We start from the raw sequence: 21,028 nt of genomic DNA, 5'->3' as shown, positions 1-21,028 counted from the left end.
TGCAGGAAAAGTGCTCTATAAATAAAGTTTTGATTGATTGATTGACATAGGCTACATTATCTATTTTGTAAAAGGATTTCTTGAGAAAGGGGTTAGACTACATACATTTGCATTTACACTATTATTTTGCATTAAAGGGACAATGAGGAGTTTCTCCATCGGCAGAACGAAAAATTCCGTGACAATAAAAAAGTCTGATATTAATGTGGATGAATCTACGTTACCACTTGTTAATGGTCCATTTTAGATAAATCTATGGTTTTGTCTCTATGGTTATTTTGTTATTATTAGTGGTGGTGGAAATGCTGGGCGAGCCGACCAGCGTTTCTTTACTTTCGGTTTCGTGGCGAGTCATGAGAATAACGCCGCCGAATCTCCGTTTATGGTGGGAACTACGACGGTATGTGATCGTCTTCCAACCTCTGACTTTAATTCTTGATGAATGAAAACATGAGTCTGTCTTGCGCCGGTCAAAGAATTTCACGGTGCGGAGGCTCATAAATGTAGTGAGAAAACACTTCGCTTTAACAAAACTCCTCGTTGTCCCTTTAAATAAAAGTCATTTAATGCCTACAATTGATTATATCGAGGGCTTGGAGCCAGAGGGGCGTAAGTGGCATTTTGGGCGAAAATGAGTTCTATATATCAAAAGAAAGGTCTTGATGAGCTCTATCCAATGGTGCCAAAAAGACCTATCTGAGATCAAACTGTATTGAATAAAGCAACAAAACAATAAAGACCTAACACAAAAGTGTGAGTAATGTTTGGAGCCAGAAGGGCGTAAGTGGACTTACGCCCTTCTGGCCCTGAAAAATACATGTAAATCCATGTAGGACCCGCATGTTTGTATAGAGCCAGAAGGGCGTAAGCGTAGTTGTTGCCCTTAAACAGCATTGAAAATGGCTGAGAAAACTGCAGACATGGAACTGTCTGTGGCAGAAAAGGTTTTGATGAATATTATGAAACAAACTGATTAATCCTATACTGAAGAAGTTAAAGATGAGTCAGAGTTGTTTTTGAATGTATGTCCTCGCAAGAGTGATGACCATAAGACAGAATCATGCCTTGAGAGCCTTACTGGGGGCATCCTCCGGGTCCTATGTAGCTGTTTTGTGTGTGACTGGGGAACATAAAACCCTTTTTTAGAAAAAGGGTTTTATGTTCCCCACTTTTCCCCAAAAGGACCCGGGGAACATGCCATTTTTGGTCCCATACCTGCAGTGGAGTTGTGACTTTGCAGATTTTTGCCTATTTTGGAGTGAGAAGTTGAGTTGTGACTTTGAGTGAGAAGTGTAATTGTCCCATTGGTTGGGTTTAGGCAATGAAGAAAGGAGTTGGTTAAGTTTAATACAGTAAAAAGACCAGGTAGAGGCTAGACAGGCCAGATAGATAGAGACAGTCCAGATAAGTAGAGAGAGTCAATTGATCGGCAACAGTGGGGAACATAGGATCCTTTTTAAATAATTAATGAATGAGTTAAATGAAAATTAATTACTTATTCAAGTGTTATTCAAGTGTTAATTATTCAATCAATTCAATGCATTGTTCAGCAGATACGCCCAATATGTCCATAGAAGACTTGGAAATGTTTGGTGCCAAAAGGGCGTATCTGACGTTTTTGCCATATTTTTTTGATTTTAAAATGTTTTAGAACATGTTCATTGTGTTAATATGCCATAAGCTTCTTACATAAATACTCATTCATATAAGTATGTCAGTGGTTGCAATGTTGTGGTTTAAGGTTAATGAATACAGTTGATTGAAGTGTGGTCAAAATTTTGTTTTGTCTCTCCTGTAAAGTTTGTCAAAAGCCACTTACGCCCCTCTGGCTCCAAGCCCTCGATATGTCCAGTAGCACTTATGTGTGGTAGAATTTTCAGTTAGTTTAATATGTTTTAGCCTACTCCCACTAATCGTTGAAAACAGCAGTCAGTGTTTCCCCTAGAATATTTTTTAGGCCCGGTGGTACCCAAGGAAAAATCCTGAATCCTGACGCGCGTGGGACAGCACACACCCCCCTCTATTAAATATAAAAGGAGCACATCAGGGTGCAACGTTAAGTTTTTTTTCCTACTTCTACGAGTACTTCTCAAATCTACTTGCCCCATCTAAATTCTTACTTGCCCTGCCTAAGAGGTTTTTTTTTTTCCTGGCTGTGTGGTGCATACTTTCGCTCATGACTTATATCTTACTAAAATCCTTCCTGTTGACTATATACAACACTACACAACACTTCTTTCTTCAGAAAGCAGTATTTATCATTATTTATAATTACATTTAAATGGCAACCATTGCAGACATGTAAAATTAAATGCTATTTCAAATTATTTGACCAGTAGCAGTTACACCCTCCGTCCCCTATCTGAACAGGTGAGCCACCTGTTTAATGCCCGATCACAGTTGAAATTTTGAACTGAAGGGCCTTTTAATGGCTAAAAACATTAACCTGGACAACATTTTAACAGATAGCTGGCTCCTCCAATCAGATTTTGCATTCACATGCTGCAGTGGACAGTGGACAATTTAGCTTCAGTATTAATTCAGTATCTAAAAATAATAATATTAGAAAGGAGCAATTTGAAAAAAAAAAAAAGATTTTTAAGATGAAAATGTTGGCCTTTTGAAAAGTATGTCCATCTATATGCTCTCAATACTTGGTTGTGGCCATTTGACTTGAACTACTGGATAGCTCCCATTGACATTGAAATAACAGGGAAACAGCCAATCATCTAACAGCTGTGTAGTTCGGTTGAAGCACCGTCTCCACGTGTTTATTGACAACAGGGTTATAAAAAGGACACGTTAGCTCGTCGGTATGGTAACGGTAACAGGTGATCGTTACTGTGTGCGTCTGCCCCGAGTCAGCGGCGGCGTTAATGAAGCAGCGTCAGGCCGCTCACCGTCACTGAAACGCTCCGTGAAATCGCCGATTAAATACGACGAGCCGCGAGCAACGTACAGCCTGTCTCACCTGGTAGAGCCGGTAGAGCACACCTGCTGCAGCAACTCAGTTCGATTCCACCTGACCGTCCCTTTGCTCCGCGTCAATCCCTCCTCTCACTCTCTCTCCCCCCTCCCCTGTCTCTCTCGCATGACGCGCGTGCGGCGTCTGTCACCGGCGATATTTTTTCTTTTTTCCAAGGCACCGTAGTTTACTTGCTACAAACCTCAACATCCCATAATATGCTCGCACACTCGCATCATTACTAGGCAGCGAAGCAGGTTGACTCGCGTTGCAGAACAGCGCTGCACAGAGCCTCCAAACAGAAATGATTATTGATTTCTGAATGAATGTCGCTAATTTTTGCCATATTAATTTATTTTTTTTTGGCCTGGCGGGGGCTCTCGTTGGCCCGGCGGCCCGCCAATGGTAGGGGAAACACTGGCAGTGATACGTTCTTTTACGTTGAGTCAGAAACGTCTGGAACACATCGGAAAAAGTCGCTCTTGACAAGGGAAAAAAAAAAAGGTATCTGTATCTGGCCCTTCAAATTAAAAGCCCTATAGCCTTTCATATACAGTTCAGTCATATTGATTTTCACCTTTAACAACTGGCTTCAGGTCTGCTGACGGTGACGAGGATGCAGCCGGTCTGGTGCTGATGCTGCATGAACCCGTCTCTTCCTGTTTGACCGACAGCCGTGACTCCTCCAGCTCCTCCTTCTCCTCTTCCAGCTCCTCCAGCTCTATCGGCTCCTCCTTCACCACCACCACCACGTCGGTCCGGCTCTTCCCCCTCTGGACCCACGATGAGACCGAACACGGTTCTTTAGCGGGAGGCGTTCTGGACTTCTTCTGGAAGAAGTGGCTCAGAGTGGAGCTGCTGCTGCTCTTCTGGGCTCTCTGTCGGGGGGTTTTACATTTGACAGCTGAGGCCGGCGTCTTGGGAGAGATCGGAGGAGACTCAAAACTCGCTTTTGACAACTGCTGCCTGGAAAAGAAAACAAAGAAAAAGAAGAAAAAGAGAGTGTGAGTGAAAACGTGTGAAGCCGATGACTCAGAGCTGCAGACAGAGCTGAACCTTTTACAGAGCCGTCTGTTCTGTGTCTGTCATAAACCGTCTAAACACACATCAAACACACACACACACAGACACACACACACAACAACAGTCCTCTTACATTAAGTATAATTACAGCTGCTTCACTGCAGCAACCTCAGACAAATATACACAAATCTTAGCAAAGGAGGGAAGAAAATAGGAAAACACCAAGACCATCAGCATTACAGCATCCATTCATCATTAGCTGAATGTTGAACTCACAACCTCTGACACTTAAGGCCTTTTCACACCAGGGACGTATTTTCTTGTGACTAATTTGCGCGTCAATTTTTTTTTTTTTTAAACCCTGGTTTTCATCACGAGTCCTTTCACACCAACGCAAAAATGCGACATAATTTTTTTTCTGGTGCGAGGTCGATTTTTCTGAGCTTTCGGCCGGCGAATAAACTCCTCAACCAATCGTGTAGCGTGAAATGGAGGTACGTCACATCGCCATGACAACAATGTAAATAACCTCTGTCTCTCACCATCTGTTTTCATACTGATCTTCGTCTGACGAGGAACACAAACTCAATAAACTTTACAAAGACAACGAAATGAAGGAGAATGTGGTGAAGCATCAACCAACAGCTCGACTGTCAGGACAGACAGTCGAGCTGCTGTGTTGATATAGTAAAGTTTTTAACAAAACGACAGCAGGTGTTGAATACATGAGGGAGAATTAACGAGTAGTTGTGTTAAGACGCGACGTGGAGGCGAAGAACCACTCAAGGCAAAGCGTAGACCAACTACCTACCACTCTAAATATTGTCTTTTTTTTTCAGGAAGATTGAAAATGTATTTATCAAGAACTGGCTGGTATATGATTACAGTTCTGTTTACAGTCAAACGTTTTCATGAACTGTAGGCAACATTTTTCAAATATCAAAATGCTGGGTGGTATTTTTGTGGAGGACGGTCTGAAGATGCAGTCACAGCTAATTTGGTGACAATTGAGCAAAAATTGCAAAGAAAAGTTTCAGTTTTTGAAAAAAAAAAAACAGTGACGGACTTCATAATTTGTACTGAGTTTAACTGGACAAAAGTTTCTTAAGTATTGGGGCTAAATTTTGGTAGAAGATGCAAAACTGTAGCACGCACGGTTGATTTGGTAGGAATTTTCAATGTTTTTAAATGTAGACGCTTGAGGAATATTGACATGTGCTTGGAGATGAGTAAATCTGGGATGGGACTGGAGCTTTGTGCACAATAGGGATGGGCATGATTAATCGATGACTGATCGTTAAGAATTTTATCGATCACGGAAAATTTTTATTGATTTATTATAAGGGGTCATGTAGAGGGCAGAAGTTGTCATGGAGAAATAAACCACGGTTTTATTTTTTCAAAACAACCAATAAACTCTCTGACACTCTGACAGCTCAGCTGAAGTCGAGCCAGGCAGCGCAACAATCCTTTTTTTTTTTTTTTTACTGTAAATGCCGGCTTGTACACAAACACAGACGTCCGTGTACGTTGTCTGACCTTCTTCCTTCACAGGGACTGCCCTGGATTACTGGCAGACGCCATAGCCGCACCCATTCTGTTTTTAATTATGAATATGAATATTAATATTAATGATTAATCGATAATTGATCGCTAATTTTCCCGATGATCGATCAAAAAGATTTCTTCAAATGCCCATCCCCGCACAGTTTGGTGAATTGTCATGTATGGGAAGTTGGATTTCCTAGGAAAAAGAAGATTATACTTATATAAAGTTTGTGGTGTGGGCTACAGTGAGTTCCTCCTAAAAACATCCAGCCCATTAAACAGAGAGAAGAGCTTTGTGGCGACAGGAAAAGTGATCCGGTGACATTAACGACGTGCACCTGCTCGTTGCCTTCAGCTCCTCTGTTGAGGGGGGGTGAGGGGGTGGAGAGGAGGGGTTAGTGGACTGGACACCACTTTGGCTTCAGCCTTGGAAACAATGTGCAGGGCAAACAAACCGCAGCAGCACCATTACTGGGCAATAAAGCAGAGCCAATGAGCTGTGTGATGTTCTGCTTTTCCATATTTAAAACTGATTAGTGCTTACTGTCCCCATTAGAGCAGAGTCAGGTAACACATTCTCCTATAACTCTGCACTGACTCGGGACCAGCACCTGTTCTATTATGCATGGCCATCAATCACCGTGTTATATTATTCTATTCAGAGGAGGTAAAGTCTGCTTCTCAGCTCCAGCACCGAGCCCATTACTTTCACTCTTTCTGCCTCATTTCAACAGAGACATGTTCCCATCACTTTACTGGACGTCTGATGGTCCTAAAAACTACATCCCAGTAAAGTTTTTACTGCCTGTTGCCGTGGAGACGTCACGACGCCAGACAGGAGCACCAATCAGGCTCTGAATGTAGGAGCAGTGATGATGTCTAGTTTCTACTCTGTAGAGAACTCCTTTAGATCAGCAGCACATTTTACACCACAGTTACACTGATGGACGTCATTCAGACACTAGTGGTGTAGTCAAGACCACCTAGACCAAGACCAAGACCAGGGACGAGACCAAGACCAAGACCCTGACCAGACCAAGACCAAGACCAAACCAAAACCAAGACCAAGACCAAACCAAGCCAAAGACAAAATCAAGACCAAGACAAAACCAAGCCAAAGACAAAACCAAGACCAAGACAAAACCAAGCCAAAGACAAAACCAAGCCAAAGAGAAAACCTAGACCAAGACCAAGACCAACACCAAACCTAAGACCAACACGAAGACAAAACCAAAACCAAGACCAAACCAAGCCAAAGACAAAACCAAGACCAAGACCAAGACCAAGACCAAGCCAAAACCAAGACCAAGACCAAACCAAGCCAAAGACAAAACCAAGACCAAGACAAAACCAAGACCAAGGGGGCGAGGAAGACCAAGACCCAGACCAGAGCATACCAAGACAAAACCAAAACCAAGACCAAACCAAGCCAAAGACAAAACCAAAACCAAGACCAAGCCAAGCCAAAGACAAAACCAAGACCAAGACCAAGACCAAGACCAAGCCAAAACCAAGACCAAGACCAAGACCAAACCAAGCCAAAGACAAAACCAAGACCAAGACAAAACCAAGACCAAGGGGGCGAGGAAGACCAAGACCCAGACCAGAGCATACCAAGACAAAACAAAACCAAGACCAACACCAAGACAAAACCAAGCCAAAGAGAAAACCAGGACCAACACCAAGACCAAACCAAGCCAAAGATAAAACCAAGACCAAGACCAAACCAAGACCAAGACCAAACCAAGCCAAAGACAAAACCAAGCCAAAGACAAAACCAAGCCAAAGACAAAACCAAGACCAAGCTAAGCCAAAGACAAAACCAAGACCAAGACCAAACCAAGCCAAAGACAAAACCAAGACCAAGACAAAACCAAGACCAAACCAAGCCAAAGATAAAACCAAGACTAAGACCAAGACCAAACCAAGCCAAAGACAAACCCAAGACCAAGACAAACCCAAGACAAACCCAAGACCAAACCAAGACCAAGACAAAACCAAGACCAAGGGGGCGAGGAAGACCAAGACCCAGACCAGAGCATACCAAGACAAAACAAAACCAAGAACACCAAGACAAAACCAAGCCAAAGAGAAAACCAGGACCAACACCAAGACCAAACCAAGCCAAAGATAAAACCAAGACCAAGACCAAACCAAGACCAAGACCAAACCAAGCCAAAGACAAAACCAAGCCAAAGACAAAACCAAGACCAAGCTAAGCCAAAGACAAAACCAAGACCAAGACCAAACCAAGCCAAAGACAAAACCAAGACCAAGACAAAACCAAGACCAAACCAAGCCAAAGATAAAACCAAGACTAAGACCAAGACCAAACCAAGCCAAAGACAAACCCAAGACCAAGACAAACCCAAGACAAACCCAAGACCAAACCAAGACCAAGACAAAACCAAGACCAAGGGGGCGAGGAAGACCAAGACCCAGACCAGAGCATACCAAGACAAAACAAAACCAAGAACACCAAGACAAAACCAAGCCAAAGAGAAAACCAGGACCAACACCAAGACCAAACCAAGCCAAAGATAAAACCAAGACCAAGACCAAACCAAGACCAAGACCAAACCAAGCCAAAGACAAAACCAAGCCAAAGACAAAACCAAGCCAAAGACAAAACCAAGACCAAGCTAAGCCAAAGACAAAACCAAGACCAAGACCAAACCAAGCCAAAGACAAAACCAAGACCAAGACAAAACCAAGACCAAACCAAGCCAAAGATAAAACCAAGACTAAGACCAAGACCAAACCAAGCCAAAGACAAACCCAAGACCAAGACAAACCCAAGACAAACCCAAGACCAAACCAAGACCAAGACAAAACCAAGACCAAGACCAGTTCCAAGGCCAAGACAAAACCAAGACCAAGACCAAACCAAGACCAAGGGGGGACGAGACCAATCCAAAACCATTTCCAAGACCATCACTGCAGTTCCAGTCCTCATAATGATCATGTGTCTTGATAAAAAGAAAAGATGATTTGATATAAGATCTAAACCATATTTAATGTTAGACCGGTCTCTAGCACCACAGCACTATTGATGTCGTCAACTTCCTGTTTTGACTGAAGTTGGTAAAAGCAGCACCAGGACTTTGTTAGAGGACTGGATGTGATCACAGTAGAGAGTCTGGCATCAGAAAGAAGCTGTTCTTTGAATTATGTTCTCCATTATCATTCTGCTCCGTAAAGACAGTTTATTAAAGCAGTTAATTAAAATAATCAACAGAAGCATTTAACAAGTTGAAGGTAAAGGCAGGGAGAGAGTGCACACTGATTTACTCCGGTATAAAACACTTTCTACTGCTGCTTTCCAAAAAACTGCTGCAGTTTTAGGAGGAGAGGAGCCTTGGCCGACCTGCAGCCATAGATTACAGCTCAATCTGACTGAATCCACTATTCATCATCCAGCTGCATGAGGGAGACTCACACCATTCATTATTAACGCAGCAGGTTTGTGTGGAATAGATTTGAAGTGTTTTCAGACAATGTATTAAACATTACCAATTATACAGCACAGAATGAATCAAATGAAGTGAGTTATAAAAAAAATAAAAGTCAGATTCTTCTACTTGTTAAACTGTTTAACTATTCAAGTGGGATAATACACGAGGGAATAGAGGCAGCAGCAACTGAGGCTTTTAGTTTGAAATTTCACTCGTAGTAGGCAAAAAGAACCCAAACCGAGTCAATACCATTTATCTAAATTACACACACTAATTGAATTTAAATCGTCCCATCATATTGATCGTCTGCACAACGTGAAGAGTAACCTTTTATAATTAGCACTGAATGCTAAATGGACGGACTTGAGTGCTGCAGCAGCTTTAAAGGGATACTTCACCCAAAATCGATAATTCACCAACCATCTCCTCACCGTCATGCCAAGGAAGCGTTCGGAGAACTTCCAGAGTCATCAAAACTCTTTAGGAGTTCCAGGGGGGGTCCGGCTGGTGACGGGTTTACATATAATGGCGGTGGATAGAGTTCACTTCTGATTGGTCCAAAACACACACTATGAAACATCCAGATACCTCCATACTGCTCGTCCTACTGACCCAAGTGTCCTGAAGCCAAGACATGGAAAAGTGGTTCAGAAAAAGCCTTGTTGTAGCAGTAGCTCCCTAGCCTGACGCACCAGACTATATCATTAACATGTCTAGTCTGGCAACGAGTGGTAGACCTCGGCTCAATCCAGGGGGCGGGATGAAGGCTGTCTTTCAAACTGCCTCTGCACCAATAGGGTAGCGCTACGACCAATCAGAGCAAAGAGCAGGATGACGTCGGTAGATTAAACTTTTCCCATATCCCGTCGGCAAAACACCAAATACATCCTTCTTCCCAAATTAATGACTTCAGTGCAGTTTCTGGCTCAACTTTTAAAGAAAATGACAAGTTTAATTCTTTCAAAGTTGATGCCAACGCCGATTCAAACGATTCCTTTGCCAAAGCCATCTTCTTGTCATGTTTTTCACCGTCGCAAGTATGTCGTCATGGCGTTAAGCCGCCCAACGACTCTCTAAACAGATAGAGCGCTGTGATTGGTGAACACAAACGGTGTTCGAGACTCAAAAAGTTCCTATGGCTCGTTTCTAGACCCACCTACGGAGCAAAGAGATTTGCTGCCGCTAGGGGGCAGATAGATTTCTAGGCTAGTAGCTCCCAGTGGCTGCACGAGAATTGCTGCAAGATGTTTCCCATGTTTACATCAAACATCCAATGGTTTACAACGACGAACGAACATCTCATTCAAAAGTGAACTCTATCCGCCGCCATCATATGAAAACCCGTCACCAGCCGGACCCCCCCTGGAACTCCTAAAGAGTTTTGATGACTCCCTCCAAAAGTTCTCCAAACCCTTCCTTGGCATGATAGTGAGGAGATGATTGGTGAATTATTGATTTTGGGTGAAGTATCCCTTTAATGCTGCTCCTCAGGAACCTCAAACTCCTATTTGGTTGTTTTGAATACATATTGTATACATAATGAAGATTTTAAAAACCGCTGCTGTGATTATAAATTGGGGTTATTCCACCAATGTTGAGTTCTGAACTCTTCCTGAATTAGTGTTGTGTTGTTTAAAACTGATGATCAACTTTTATGGTTTTCTATTACTCGAGGTCTGCCAGTTGCCATTTTCTGCAAATAAAAGCTGTAAATGACGATAGTTTTGTTTCAAATTTGGGAGAAATGTTGTCAGTAGTTTATAGAATAAATCAAAAATGTTTATGTTGCTCAAACATATACCTATAAAAAGTCAAACCAGAGAAAATCGTCATTTTGAAGTGGTCTCTTTTTCCAGATATGTATTTAAATAATACAGCTATAGCAATGAAGAAACTGGTCCATTAAAAACAACATCCCATGCAGTGTGAGCAGCTGATGCTATACGACACATACACAGGCCTGTGATAAATATGAGGAGCTCAGTGACGGAGACAAAAACCCAAAGTGTCGCTATAAAGTCCACAACAGGAACCATCTGTCACTGTGAGATATTTCCTCCACACAGAAGAAACTCGCTCAGAGCTAAACTGTTTGCGACGAGTCGAGTCTGTGGCGACATGGCACTTTATGAGCCTCATTTTTCAGACGCTCAACGTTGAGACAACAGGAAATTGAAAGACAGAGGAAAGAGCGGCTTTGCAAAGCGGAGCGTTCAGCACGGCGATGGGAATCAGGAGGTCTCGGGGCTGGATGAAGACCTTTCAGAGTGGCGGCGATAACTCTGCTGCAGTGACGGATGGGATGGGAGGGAGAAACTCACTGATAACAGCTCTCAGATATTATATCTACATCAGCCCAGACACTGCAGAAACAACTCTCTCAACTGAGTATTATTATTATTAGGATTATTTATTTTTGAAGGCGTAATGCCACTGATGAGTTCATTGAGTTTTGTCTTGGAGAAATGCAAATTATTTCTCACGAGAGTCTGTTTGTAGACGATTCAATCTATTTCTGCAAATGAGAGAGTGGAGAAAAATATTCCTCTAAGCAGCAGCAGCTTCGGTTCTACAGGATTTTCTTCATTAAAGACAAAACACTGAGGTGTATATAGAGTGGGGATAATGTGATGAGTTTATGACCTCGTTGATATCCTGCTGCTGCAGTCACCATGTTTCACATTCCTCCTGCTGGGATTAATAAAGTTAAACTCCTCTCTGCCTTTATAACGCACATTTCACTTTCTGTCTCTCTGCAAAACAATTATGAGCGAGGCTGCAGGAGACCAAACGGGGAGGACAGCTGCACCCATGTGGCCAGAGAGACTCATAACATTCATCGGGACACGTGTCACTGGGGGGAAAATTAAATATCAAGTACAGAGATGGAGAAATTTCCTCTAAGATCAGCTGTAATGAAAGAATACCAGCCCCTCGAAGCTTCACAACATACACATACATGTAACGCAATCCCCATTTTATTTAGAGGAAATCCTTAAATCAGACGCAGATTACCGGAGGCCAATTACAAGTGTTTCTTCGTTGCTGGCAGGTTGACGTTAACCGAGATTGTCAATAACAGTGAAATCCTCTAAAAGCAGCAGAGCAGTAGTTTTCCTCTGCAGGTCTTAGAGACATGATGGCAGTAATTGGACAGGTGCTCTGAGCAGAGAGGGCTTTTACAGGGACTCTGGCTCATTTCCTGGTCTGTTTCTGTCTGAAGGCAGAAGAATTACAAGTAATCGTGGTAAAAAAAAAAAAAACTAAAAAAACAATATAAAATCTTGTTTCGGTCGACAGATGTGTCAGGAGAAAAGAAATTTGACTTAGATTCTTATTTTTCTGTTTCATCTGTGCAGAAAAATGCCAGAACATTCAGAACCAAAACACACGTCGACTAAATGTGAGTCTTTATCCATCCAGTGCACATGTAGTTTAAACTCAGGAGTAAAAACACGGATAGGTGAGGATGTGTTGACTGGATTCAGAGAGGTCTGACTGGAACATCGACCTCCTCCTCGTTGTTGAATCATCACAAAACTGGATTACTATGGATTACCAAACACACAAGTCCCAATGCCAGGCAGCCAGCATCGCATCAATCACTGCAAACAGGAAGTCAAACCCACAGAGCATCTGGTAAAGTTGAAAATAAAACACAACGGATAAACTCCAGATAGTTAAATCATCACTTTGTCAACATTCATCACACCAGTCAGAAGGTCTGTCTCAAAGTTTAGGGGCTAAACGCCGACACTAACAACAAACAGACCGAATGTCCTTCATATGGAGGACGGTGTCTTCTCTATGTGTTTATATGTTGTTACTGTTGTCATTGGTTTTTATTGCACTATTTACATGTTGTAAGGGCTGAGAGAGAGAGAGCCAGGGCAGAATGCATTTCATTGCACTGTTTGTAAATTGCACTTCTTAATGTATATTAGTGTTGTAGTCAAGACCACCTAACCCGAGACCAAGACAAGGCCGAGACTGTGGAGGGGCCGAGACCAAGTCCAAGACCGAGACCAAACAGAAGAATTAGTCTATTTGTCATATTGAAAAATAAATGTATTTCAAACTGTTGGTAAAGCCAACCAGCCTGCAGAAGTACTTAACCCTTTTTGCATGGTGCTTTCAAAAGCAGCAACCATGATGCTGTTACAACCAATGTATGAAGAACAACACTTGAAAGGTGATTCTCTGATGAAAAAACAAAAAGAATACTGTAGCCTACATTATTTTTTGTTGTTGGTCATTTTTCCCAAAATGATTCTCTCTCACATGGATAAATGTGGGTTGAATAAGAAAATTGAATGATTGATGACTTTGACGGCATCTCTGCCACAACCGGTGCCTTCCTTTCTCCCTCTTTTTCTCCTCTCTGACACGTAGGTGGCAGCGTAAACACTTTCAAAATAAAATACCATATCGTTACATTTTAATTCGGGAAGTTCTTGCGGTTTAAAAAAAAAAAAATCACAGCAGCTGTGGTCTCGGCTGGTCTTGACAAAAAATCCAGAGACCAGCTCGACCGAGACCGAGACCGAGACAAGACCGAGTAAAAATGCAGTCGAGACCGAGACGAGACCGAGACGAGACCAAGACCTTGAAAATGGTCTCGAGAACAAGACCATTCTCGAGTACTACAACACTAATGTAAATGACAAATGTGGTGAGGACACAAGCTCAGCTGGAAGGAAAACACACAGTCTGGGCTTTTCTTTCTGAGGAAACTTGGATGCTTTGCCATCAGCCCGAGGCTGCTAGGCGTCTTCTACCAGGTCATCCTGGCTAGTGTTTGATTTGATGCTGTTCTGTGCTGGGGAGGCAGTTTATCTATCAACGACAAGAACAGGATTAATAGGATGATCAAGAGGGCTGGCTCGGTGATTGGTTTCAACCCAGACAAGCTAGAGGTAATAGTGGAGAAGAGAACAAGGACCGAGTTGAAAACAGTCCTTCTCTACGAAAACCACCCACTCCACAACACATTTAAGGAGCTCAGAAGCTCCTTCGGTGAGCGGTTGGTGATGCCTCGGTGTTCCACTGAACCACTCAGACGCTCCTTTGTTCCTGAAGCAGTCGGGTTTTTATCTTCTGGAGGTGTATATTTATTTATCTTTGCCTGTATCAATTTAATTCACTTGTTTTGAGCAGCCTACTCTGTCGTATGAAGTATCCAATCACGTCGATACAGCTGTTTTTGTGCAACGGTATGGGATTGCTTGTATTGTTTGTTAAGTGGATGTATGTGTTTTTAACTGGGTGGCAAAGCAGTTTCCCCTTGGGGATCAATAAAGTTTTCTATCCTATCCTATTGAGCCTGACATTAAAACTGCAAAGACAAAGCTTCGTCTTGGATGAAAGACCTGATTCTATTCTTATTCTAAGTTTAGAAAAGATAAAATATTGCATTAGAGGGTCGACTCCAAGTTTTACTTTATCTTATTCCACAAAATTGAAACTTAAGCAGGAATAAATCCATCTTGAACCACCTTGGAGACCCAGAAAACTTGTGTAGTGAGTCACAGAAGGCAAAGAGCCGACTTATTCTGTCTTGAATATCCACTTTCCCCCTTATTTATTTATTTATATATGTGATTTGATTATTTTTATTTGATTATTTATATATCGAGTAACCTTTTCAGTGAAATGTTTGGTGTCTGCTTTTCATTCACTGAGTTTATTTCCATTATTTAATCTATGTTCAGTACTGGCAGCGTGGCGGGGATGGGTGGGGGGAGGGAAAAGGGAAAATTATGTTTGCTGTTGAATATGTGTGATTAAAGGTCGGGTTGGAGATTCTGGAAAAACGGTTCTATCAGGCTGCGTTTGGAAAATACACAAGTCACAAGTAGGGATGTCACGATTACTTGTTTTCACAATTAATCGCGGTATTAAACGCCACAATTAATAAATCGCAAAGATTATTAAATATCATTACTTTCACAAAAGATGATGTTGGAACAGATGTGCGCAAAAATAAAAGTAAATGCACAGATACTGGTCCATTTACCGTATTTTCCGCACTATAAGGCGCACCGGATTATAAGACGCACCTTCAATGAATGGCCTATTTTAGAACTGTTTTCATATATAGGGCGCACCGGATTATAAGGCGCATACCGTAGATGACCATTTAGTAGCCCGGGCGTTTATAAGAACCAGGCGCGTATTTGCAACAGGCTACAATTTATTTTTGCAATGAGCAGCACCAGACCATCATGCAAAGAACAAGGTGGTCACCCGCTGGAACAAAACTACTCCCGACATCTTTATTGACATCAGACAATAAATTAAAAGACAGTTTGTCTGTGTTACCGCGACACAGGGAGCTGATCAGAGCAGTGTTATGAATGATAGCGGGAGGGGGGTCGATCGCAGTAATTTCAACACTGTACATTAGCGCATTTATCTATTTGTCTTTGTCTATTAGTAGTCCAGCGCGACCTATCCCGCTGGCGCACCTGTGTTTGTGTGTCTGTGTGTGTGTGTGCGCCTGCATGCGAGAGAGAGCGAGAGGAGGGGCTGACTGACAGAAGAGGTGAGAGCCGGTGATACGCTGTTAAAAAAACTTTTTTTTCTGTGCAAGACTATGGTAAACACTTAATCGCCCGGGCGTTTAATTGAACCGGCGTTTATTTTGCCAAATGAGCTCGGACCCCGGCGGCTATTAGAGCACAGGCGCGTATTTGCACGCGGGCGACTATTTGGTCATCTACGGTAGAATAGAAGATACTGCAGTCAAACTGGGGTTACGTTATGCATCCCCTAGATGGAGCTGAGTATGAATCAACCAATTAACCAATTGATCCATATATAAGGCGCTCCGTATTATAAGGCGCACTGTCGTTTTTTGAGACAATTAAAGGCTTTTAAGTGCGCCTTATAGTGCGGAAAATACGGTAACTAACGTAACATTGAATTGGTAAGAATTTAAATGTTAGCGTGTCATTTTTAATAAAAAAAAAAGCAAAACAAAAGACTTCCATCTGAAGCCTCCACCTTTCTGCAGACAAAGGTGAAGACTGTGGTCGCGAAGGAGGGAGAGAGACGGCAGCTTGATTGAGTTGTGTCTGTCCTGCAGCTGCCACAGAGCTCTGATTATCATCGTTTCTTTTCCTGAATCCATAATGTATTAACTGCTTTCAGGATAAAGGACCATTTCATTTCACCCAGTATAACAAAACACGTTTCTCAACAGGGTTACCAACTATAACTTTAATATTCATTTTCTCAAATAAAAATGTTAAAAAAAAAACTGAAACTACAACAGAATTTTATTACCGTACTCCTATGTGCTGCATTATGAAATGTTAAGTTTTTCTACAATTCCCCTTAAAGGGGATCAACATTTTGGCAAATTGGCCCATTGCCATAACCCTATAGTCATAGCAGTAGGTTCGTTACCTTTAACTCATTGAGTGCCAACCACGTAATTTCTCGTTTTTCGTTCCCATGCGTTGAGTGCCAAAAACGAAATTTTTCGTTTTTTGCTTTTTTTTTAAATTATGAAAATAGACACTTTAATACACATTATATGTAAATTTGGGGACTCTACGACGAGGAGAACTGAAATAGATGACGATCAAAGTCACATGACAGCTCATGATCTGGAAGTTTTTATCATAACTCAGCTTCTGCAAACGGAGTTCTGCATGCAGATGCAGCGCAGCTGCTCCGCTGCTGCTCCGCTCTCACCCGCGAGGCTGCAGCAGCTGGGAGCTGAACCAGGAAGCTCTCAGCCCACTGTCCCGCCCGGTCTTCATCTCGAGCAACACCGTGTCCTCCCCAAAGTCCTCCCGCGGTAAAATCTGATGGTCTCTGGGCCAAAGCAGACCGGCACCACCGACCCGTACCACAGACGGACCGCGACCACCGGCGGGACCGGTGTTCGCGAGCCGCTGTGGCCGACAGAGCCTCACGTTCCGCGGCGAGAGGCTGTGACACGGCACGGTGCGTCTGTGTTATTGTTGTTTAGTGGCGCCCCCCCCCGCCCCCGATGGTGGTTTTGTGAATAGAACAACAATTGTTGTGTATATTTATCTTATACGAGCCCTTTGATCCAGAAATGCGAGTGTCAGAAGAGCGACAGACACAAACAGCGCACCTTTCATAAAAGACGCTCTATCTCCTTTTCTAGAAAAAAAGGAGGGATTTTGGTGAAACCCAGCCATGTTTAGCTTGACTTTTCTCAGGAACGGAGGCACGTAGAAACAAACGGTTTGTGGCCATTTGAAGGATAAAGTTAAACCTTTCAAATGAGCTACAGTATGTGTTGGTGGCAATAATATAGAATACACTATGGCTCTAAAATAAAAAGTCAAATATGGTCTAATTTGCCGGTACACTTGACTAAAACTTTGGAAAGGAGCGCGGCACTCAATGAGTTAATTGTCGGTGCAAGCTATTTTTAGAACGGCGGAGCAGAGCCGTGAGCTGCTCAGAGCTACGCTACGGAGGCTCATTATGGGATTTCTTGGTTTCCCTCATCAAACTCATCAAATACACAATCCAACAACTCCACAACGCTCTGGTGGACAAGTTGTGAGCTGCACATTCACCACGCTATGAGATAATAACACAACGTTACCACACAGAGTTGTTTTAGAGGGAAATTCAGAGACTGTTGATGGAAAACTGTCGCACATCAGCGGTTTTGCATGAATTTACATCTAAAACGACTCCTATACGGTTGTGTATTTACCTTGCAGCCTTAAAGCTCACCACCAAGTCGTCCAGTAACCGGTTGTTTCTCAGATCTTGTTCTGTTGCCGGCTGAGAGACAGAAGAAAGAGGAGAAGAGGAAGAAGAAGTGAGATGTGAGGAAAACTGCATCCTTCATAAAGACAGTGAATACAGCTCCTTACAGAGACCGGTTCATACTCACAGTGTTGCAAACTGGACACTGCGGCTTGTAGCAGAGAAACTTTCTGATGCACAATGAGCAAACTGTAGAAATAGAAACACAAACAACATTTATCTGTGAAGCAGGAGGTAAATAATTCTGCTTCCTTTCATCACCACTGAACAATTCATGTAAAAGATCTCATTCATTTCACAGAGTGTGGCTCAATCACAGCTGCTGATTTGAATATCTCGACGAAAACAGAACAGAACATTTTCAGGGAAAAGTCTTTAAAAACCAACGAGACTCAGACACAAAGACGCAACAAACTGAGATTAACTAGCTGAGACGGAGTAGGAGGTTTAATCCTGAGAAACTCACTGTGTGTGTGTCTTCCTCAGGGTGATAATGACACCAAAGCTAACCCACACACATACTGTATTTACCAAAACAAAACACTCCTACACACACACGTTTTCATTCTGCACATCATTGTATTGTGTGTTTCTTTTCGTGCAGCTTTGTATTGAGTCTTTTCTCAGTGGAGATTAATGGAGCTGTGCATTGTGGTCCGGTTACATTAACATAAATAGTGACTGTTCATTCAGCTCTTACTGCTTTAAATTACATTCCTAAACCACCACTGGTATGTTTTTAAACCAGTCTCAACTGCATTTTTATAAATTAGTCACTCATTCTGTGGTTTGTTGTGCGTCACATAACACAAAGCTTTGTTGAAGCTATTGTTAATTAGCAGCAGGTCAAAGGCAGCCGAGGAAAAGCTGCTCGGCTTCTTCTGACTTACAGTTGTGAGAGCATTTGGTCATCATGGAAATGTTGAGGAAGTCGAAACAGACTGGACAGCGGAGCAGCGTGTCGACATCCTGCAGAGGAAGGAGAGCAGTGAACTGAACTGTGTGTTACACCAAGAAAACACACAACACACACACACAGACGGTGAAGATGCAGCAGTGACACAATGATCAACATCAACATGAAACCTACCAACACAGACTGGAAGTAAAAACAGTTTCTGCTCAATCAAGCTGCTGAAATAAAGTGTGTCCAAGCTCATTTCCGTCATTTAACATAGAAGAATACACAATATTTCACTGAATACAATTACATATGTTAACAATTAATGGACTAAACTTGTATCGTGTCATGGGTAGGCTGTAAAGTGTGGGAATAAAGGTTGAATTTAACTGTCAAAACATTACCATTTATCGTACTGACGGAAATTTGCTTGGATTAGAGCTGCAACTAACGATTATTTTCATTATCGATTAATCTGTCGATTATTTAAACGATTAATCGATTAGTTGTTTGGTCAATAAAATGTTATAAAATGTTGAAAAACATCAGTCAGTGTTTCTCAAACCACCAGACGACATCGTCCTCAAATGTCTTGTTTTGTCCACAAACCAAAGAGAGACTCAGTTTATTGTCTTAAAGGAACAAAGAAACCAGAAATATTCACATTTAAGAAGCTGGAATCAGAGAATTTGGACTTTTTTTCTTTAAAAAAACTACTCAAACTGATTATTAGATTATCAACAATTAATTTAATAATTGATTATTGTTCCATTAATCAATTAATTCTTGCAGCTCTAGCTTGGACACACTTTAAGCTGCCTTTATTATGGATCAGATGTACAGTGAATATGTAAAGATCCTCCACCAAACTACTATCTTTATTTTTATACGCACATTACCAGTGAACAATTTGGACACATCTTCTTAATTCAATGTTTTTGCTTTATTTTTTATCACTTTCTACATTGTAGATTCAAACTGAAGACATCTAAACTATGAAGGAACACATATATATGGAGTTATATTTCTTATGTGTCGGGTGGAAATTATCTGTGGCATATTCAGTGTTGTGGAGATGTAGCCTATTATTATTAGTCTCATATCCTCCACATGTTGATTTATTTAACGCTGAGCTAAATGGGTATAATTAGTAGAAGTAGCTGCTAAAACTACTTTTTTTTTAGCTGTAACGTTGGTTCTACAAACTACATTTCCCCAGGGTTAGAAATATAGGCTAGTTTGTTCAAACTACTGCCAGACTCAACTACATGGAGTTTTACAACACTGGGCATATTTACATTTCTACAATGTCCATTAATATTATGAGCTGTCCCTAATTAAAATACAATAAATCCGACCTGAGGTTACCTGAGGTCACTGCTCTTGTTGTCATAATAACGCACATCCCATAATAACCTGCTGAGCCCTGTAGTTTGATCAGGGTCTAGTGAACCATGTTCCCTTAAATAAACCTCAGTCTGTTGTTTACATCCACCACGTTACTATTACTGTTACTGTAACGTTACCTCATTAGAGAGTAGCTGTGATTAGCTGCTGTTGCGTTAGCATCTTTAGCACCTGGTTCAGTTATGTGTGTGTTTTAGTGTGTGTTGTTAGCCGTTAGCCGTTAGCCTGGTTGTTACACAAAGGTAAAGTCTGCCTGTTATCCAACGGCTAACGGCTAACGGCTAACAGCTGGGCTAAGCGCTAACAGCAGCACACAGCGTTATTAGCCACACAGCTAACTAACGGCTACATCCACAGCGGTGAATAAAAGCTGAGTCTTACTTTGAGACAGGTGAGAGCAGCAGGTAACTCCTCCTCCAGCTGCACAGACATGACGGACACACACAGCTGCAGCTCCACCAGCTAACACACCGTTTATCTGCTGTTTATCCGCTGTTTATCCGCTGCTCTCTGAACAAAAGTCCCGCTCGAACTGACGCACGACGCAGACTACGTCATCTGACCACTTCCGGTGCACTGATTCAGATTTGTGGTTGACTGAGATGTAAACAAAGCGGAGCAGTGAGGGTATTTAGGATATTTAGGGCCAGATAGATAGATAGATAGATAGATAGATAGATAGATAGATAGATAGATAGATAGATAGATAGATAGATAGATAGATAGATAGATAGATAGATAGATAGATAGATAGATAGATAGATAGATAGATAGATAGATAGATAGATAGATAGATAGATAGATAGATAGATAGATAGATAGAACAGCTGTGCTGCCTTGGAGCTCTGTATGTACAGAAACCACCACATTTACATAAATAGGCTAAATGTTTTATATGAACAGAAAAGTCATGATATGATGCTTCTCCCGCTTTTCCTTTCGGCCATGTGTGACATGCCCGAAATA

General features: G+C 41.9%; 1 protein-coding gene across 1 annotated transcript in view; it reads right to left on the bottom strand.

The window, feature by feature from the left end:
• The window catches only part of rad18 (RAD18 E3 ubiquitin protein ligase), a 50,987-nt gene extending 30,385 nt beyond the window's left edge, over positions 1–20,602 (bottom strand). Inside the window, exons 1-5 of the mRNA XM_085775528.1 lie at positions 20,444–20,602; positions 18,645–18,723; positions 17,882–17,943; positions 17,699–17,769; positions 3,543–3,931 (exon numbers count right to left, since the gene is read on the bottom strand). Of these exons, the coding sequence (XP_085631654.1) occupies positions 3,543–3,931; positions 17,699–17,769; positions 17,882–17,943; positions 18,645–18,723; positions 20,444–20,494 (652 nt within the window). The 5' untranslated portion in view covers positions 20,495–20,602. The remainder of the gene's footprint in view (positions 1–3,542; positions 3,932–17,698; positions 17,770–17,881; positions 17,944–18,644; positions 18,724–20,443) is intronic.
• Positions 20,603–21,028: the final 426 nt, after the last annotated feature.

The sequence above is a fragment of the Trachurus japonicus genome, chromosome 5 (genome assembly GCF_045865225.1).
Source record: "Trachurus japonicus isolate A0001 chromosome 5, Traja_1.0".
In the NCBI taxonomy this organism is placed as follows: Eukaryota; Metazoa; Chordata; class Actinopteri; order Carangiformes; family Carangidae; genus Trachurus; species Trachurus japonicus.
This window is presented reverse-complemented; position numbering and strand designations above follow the sequence as displayed.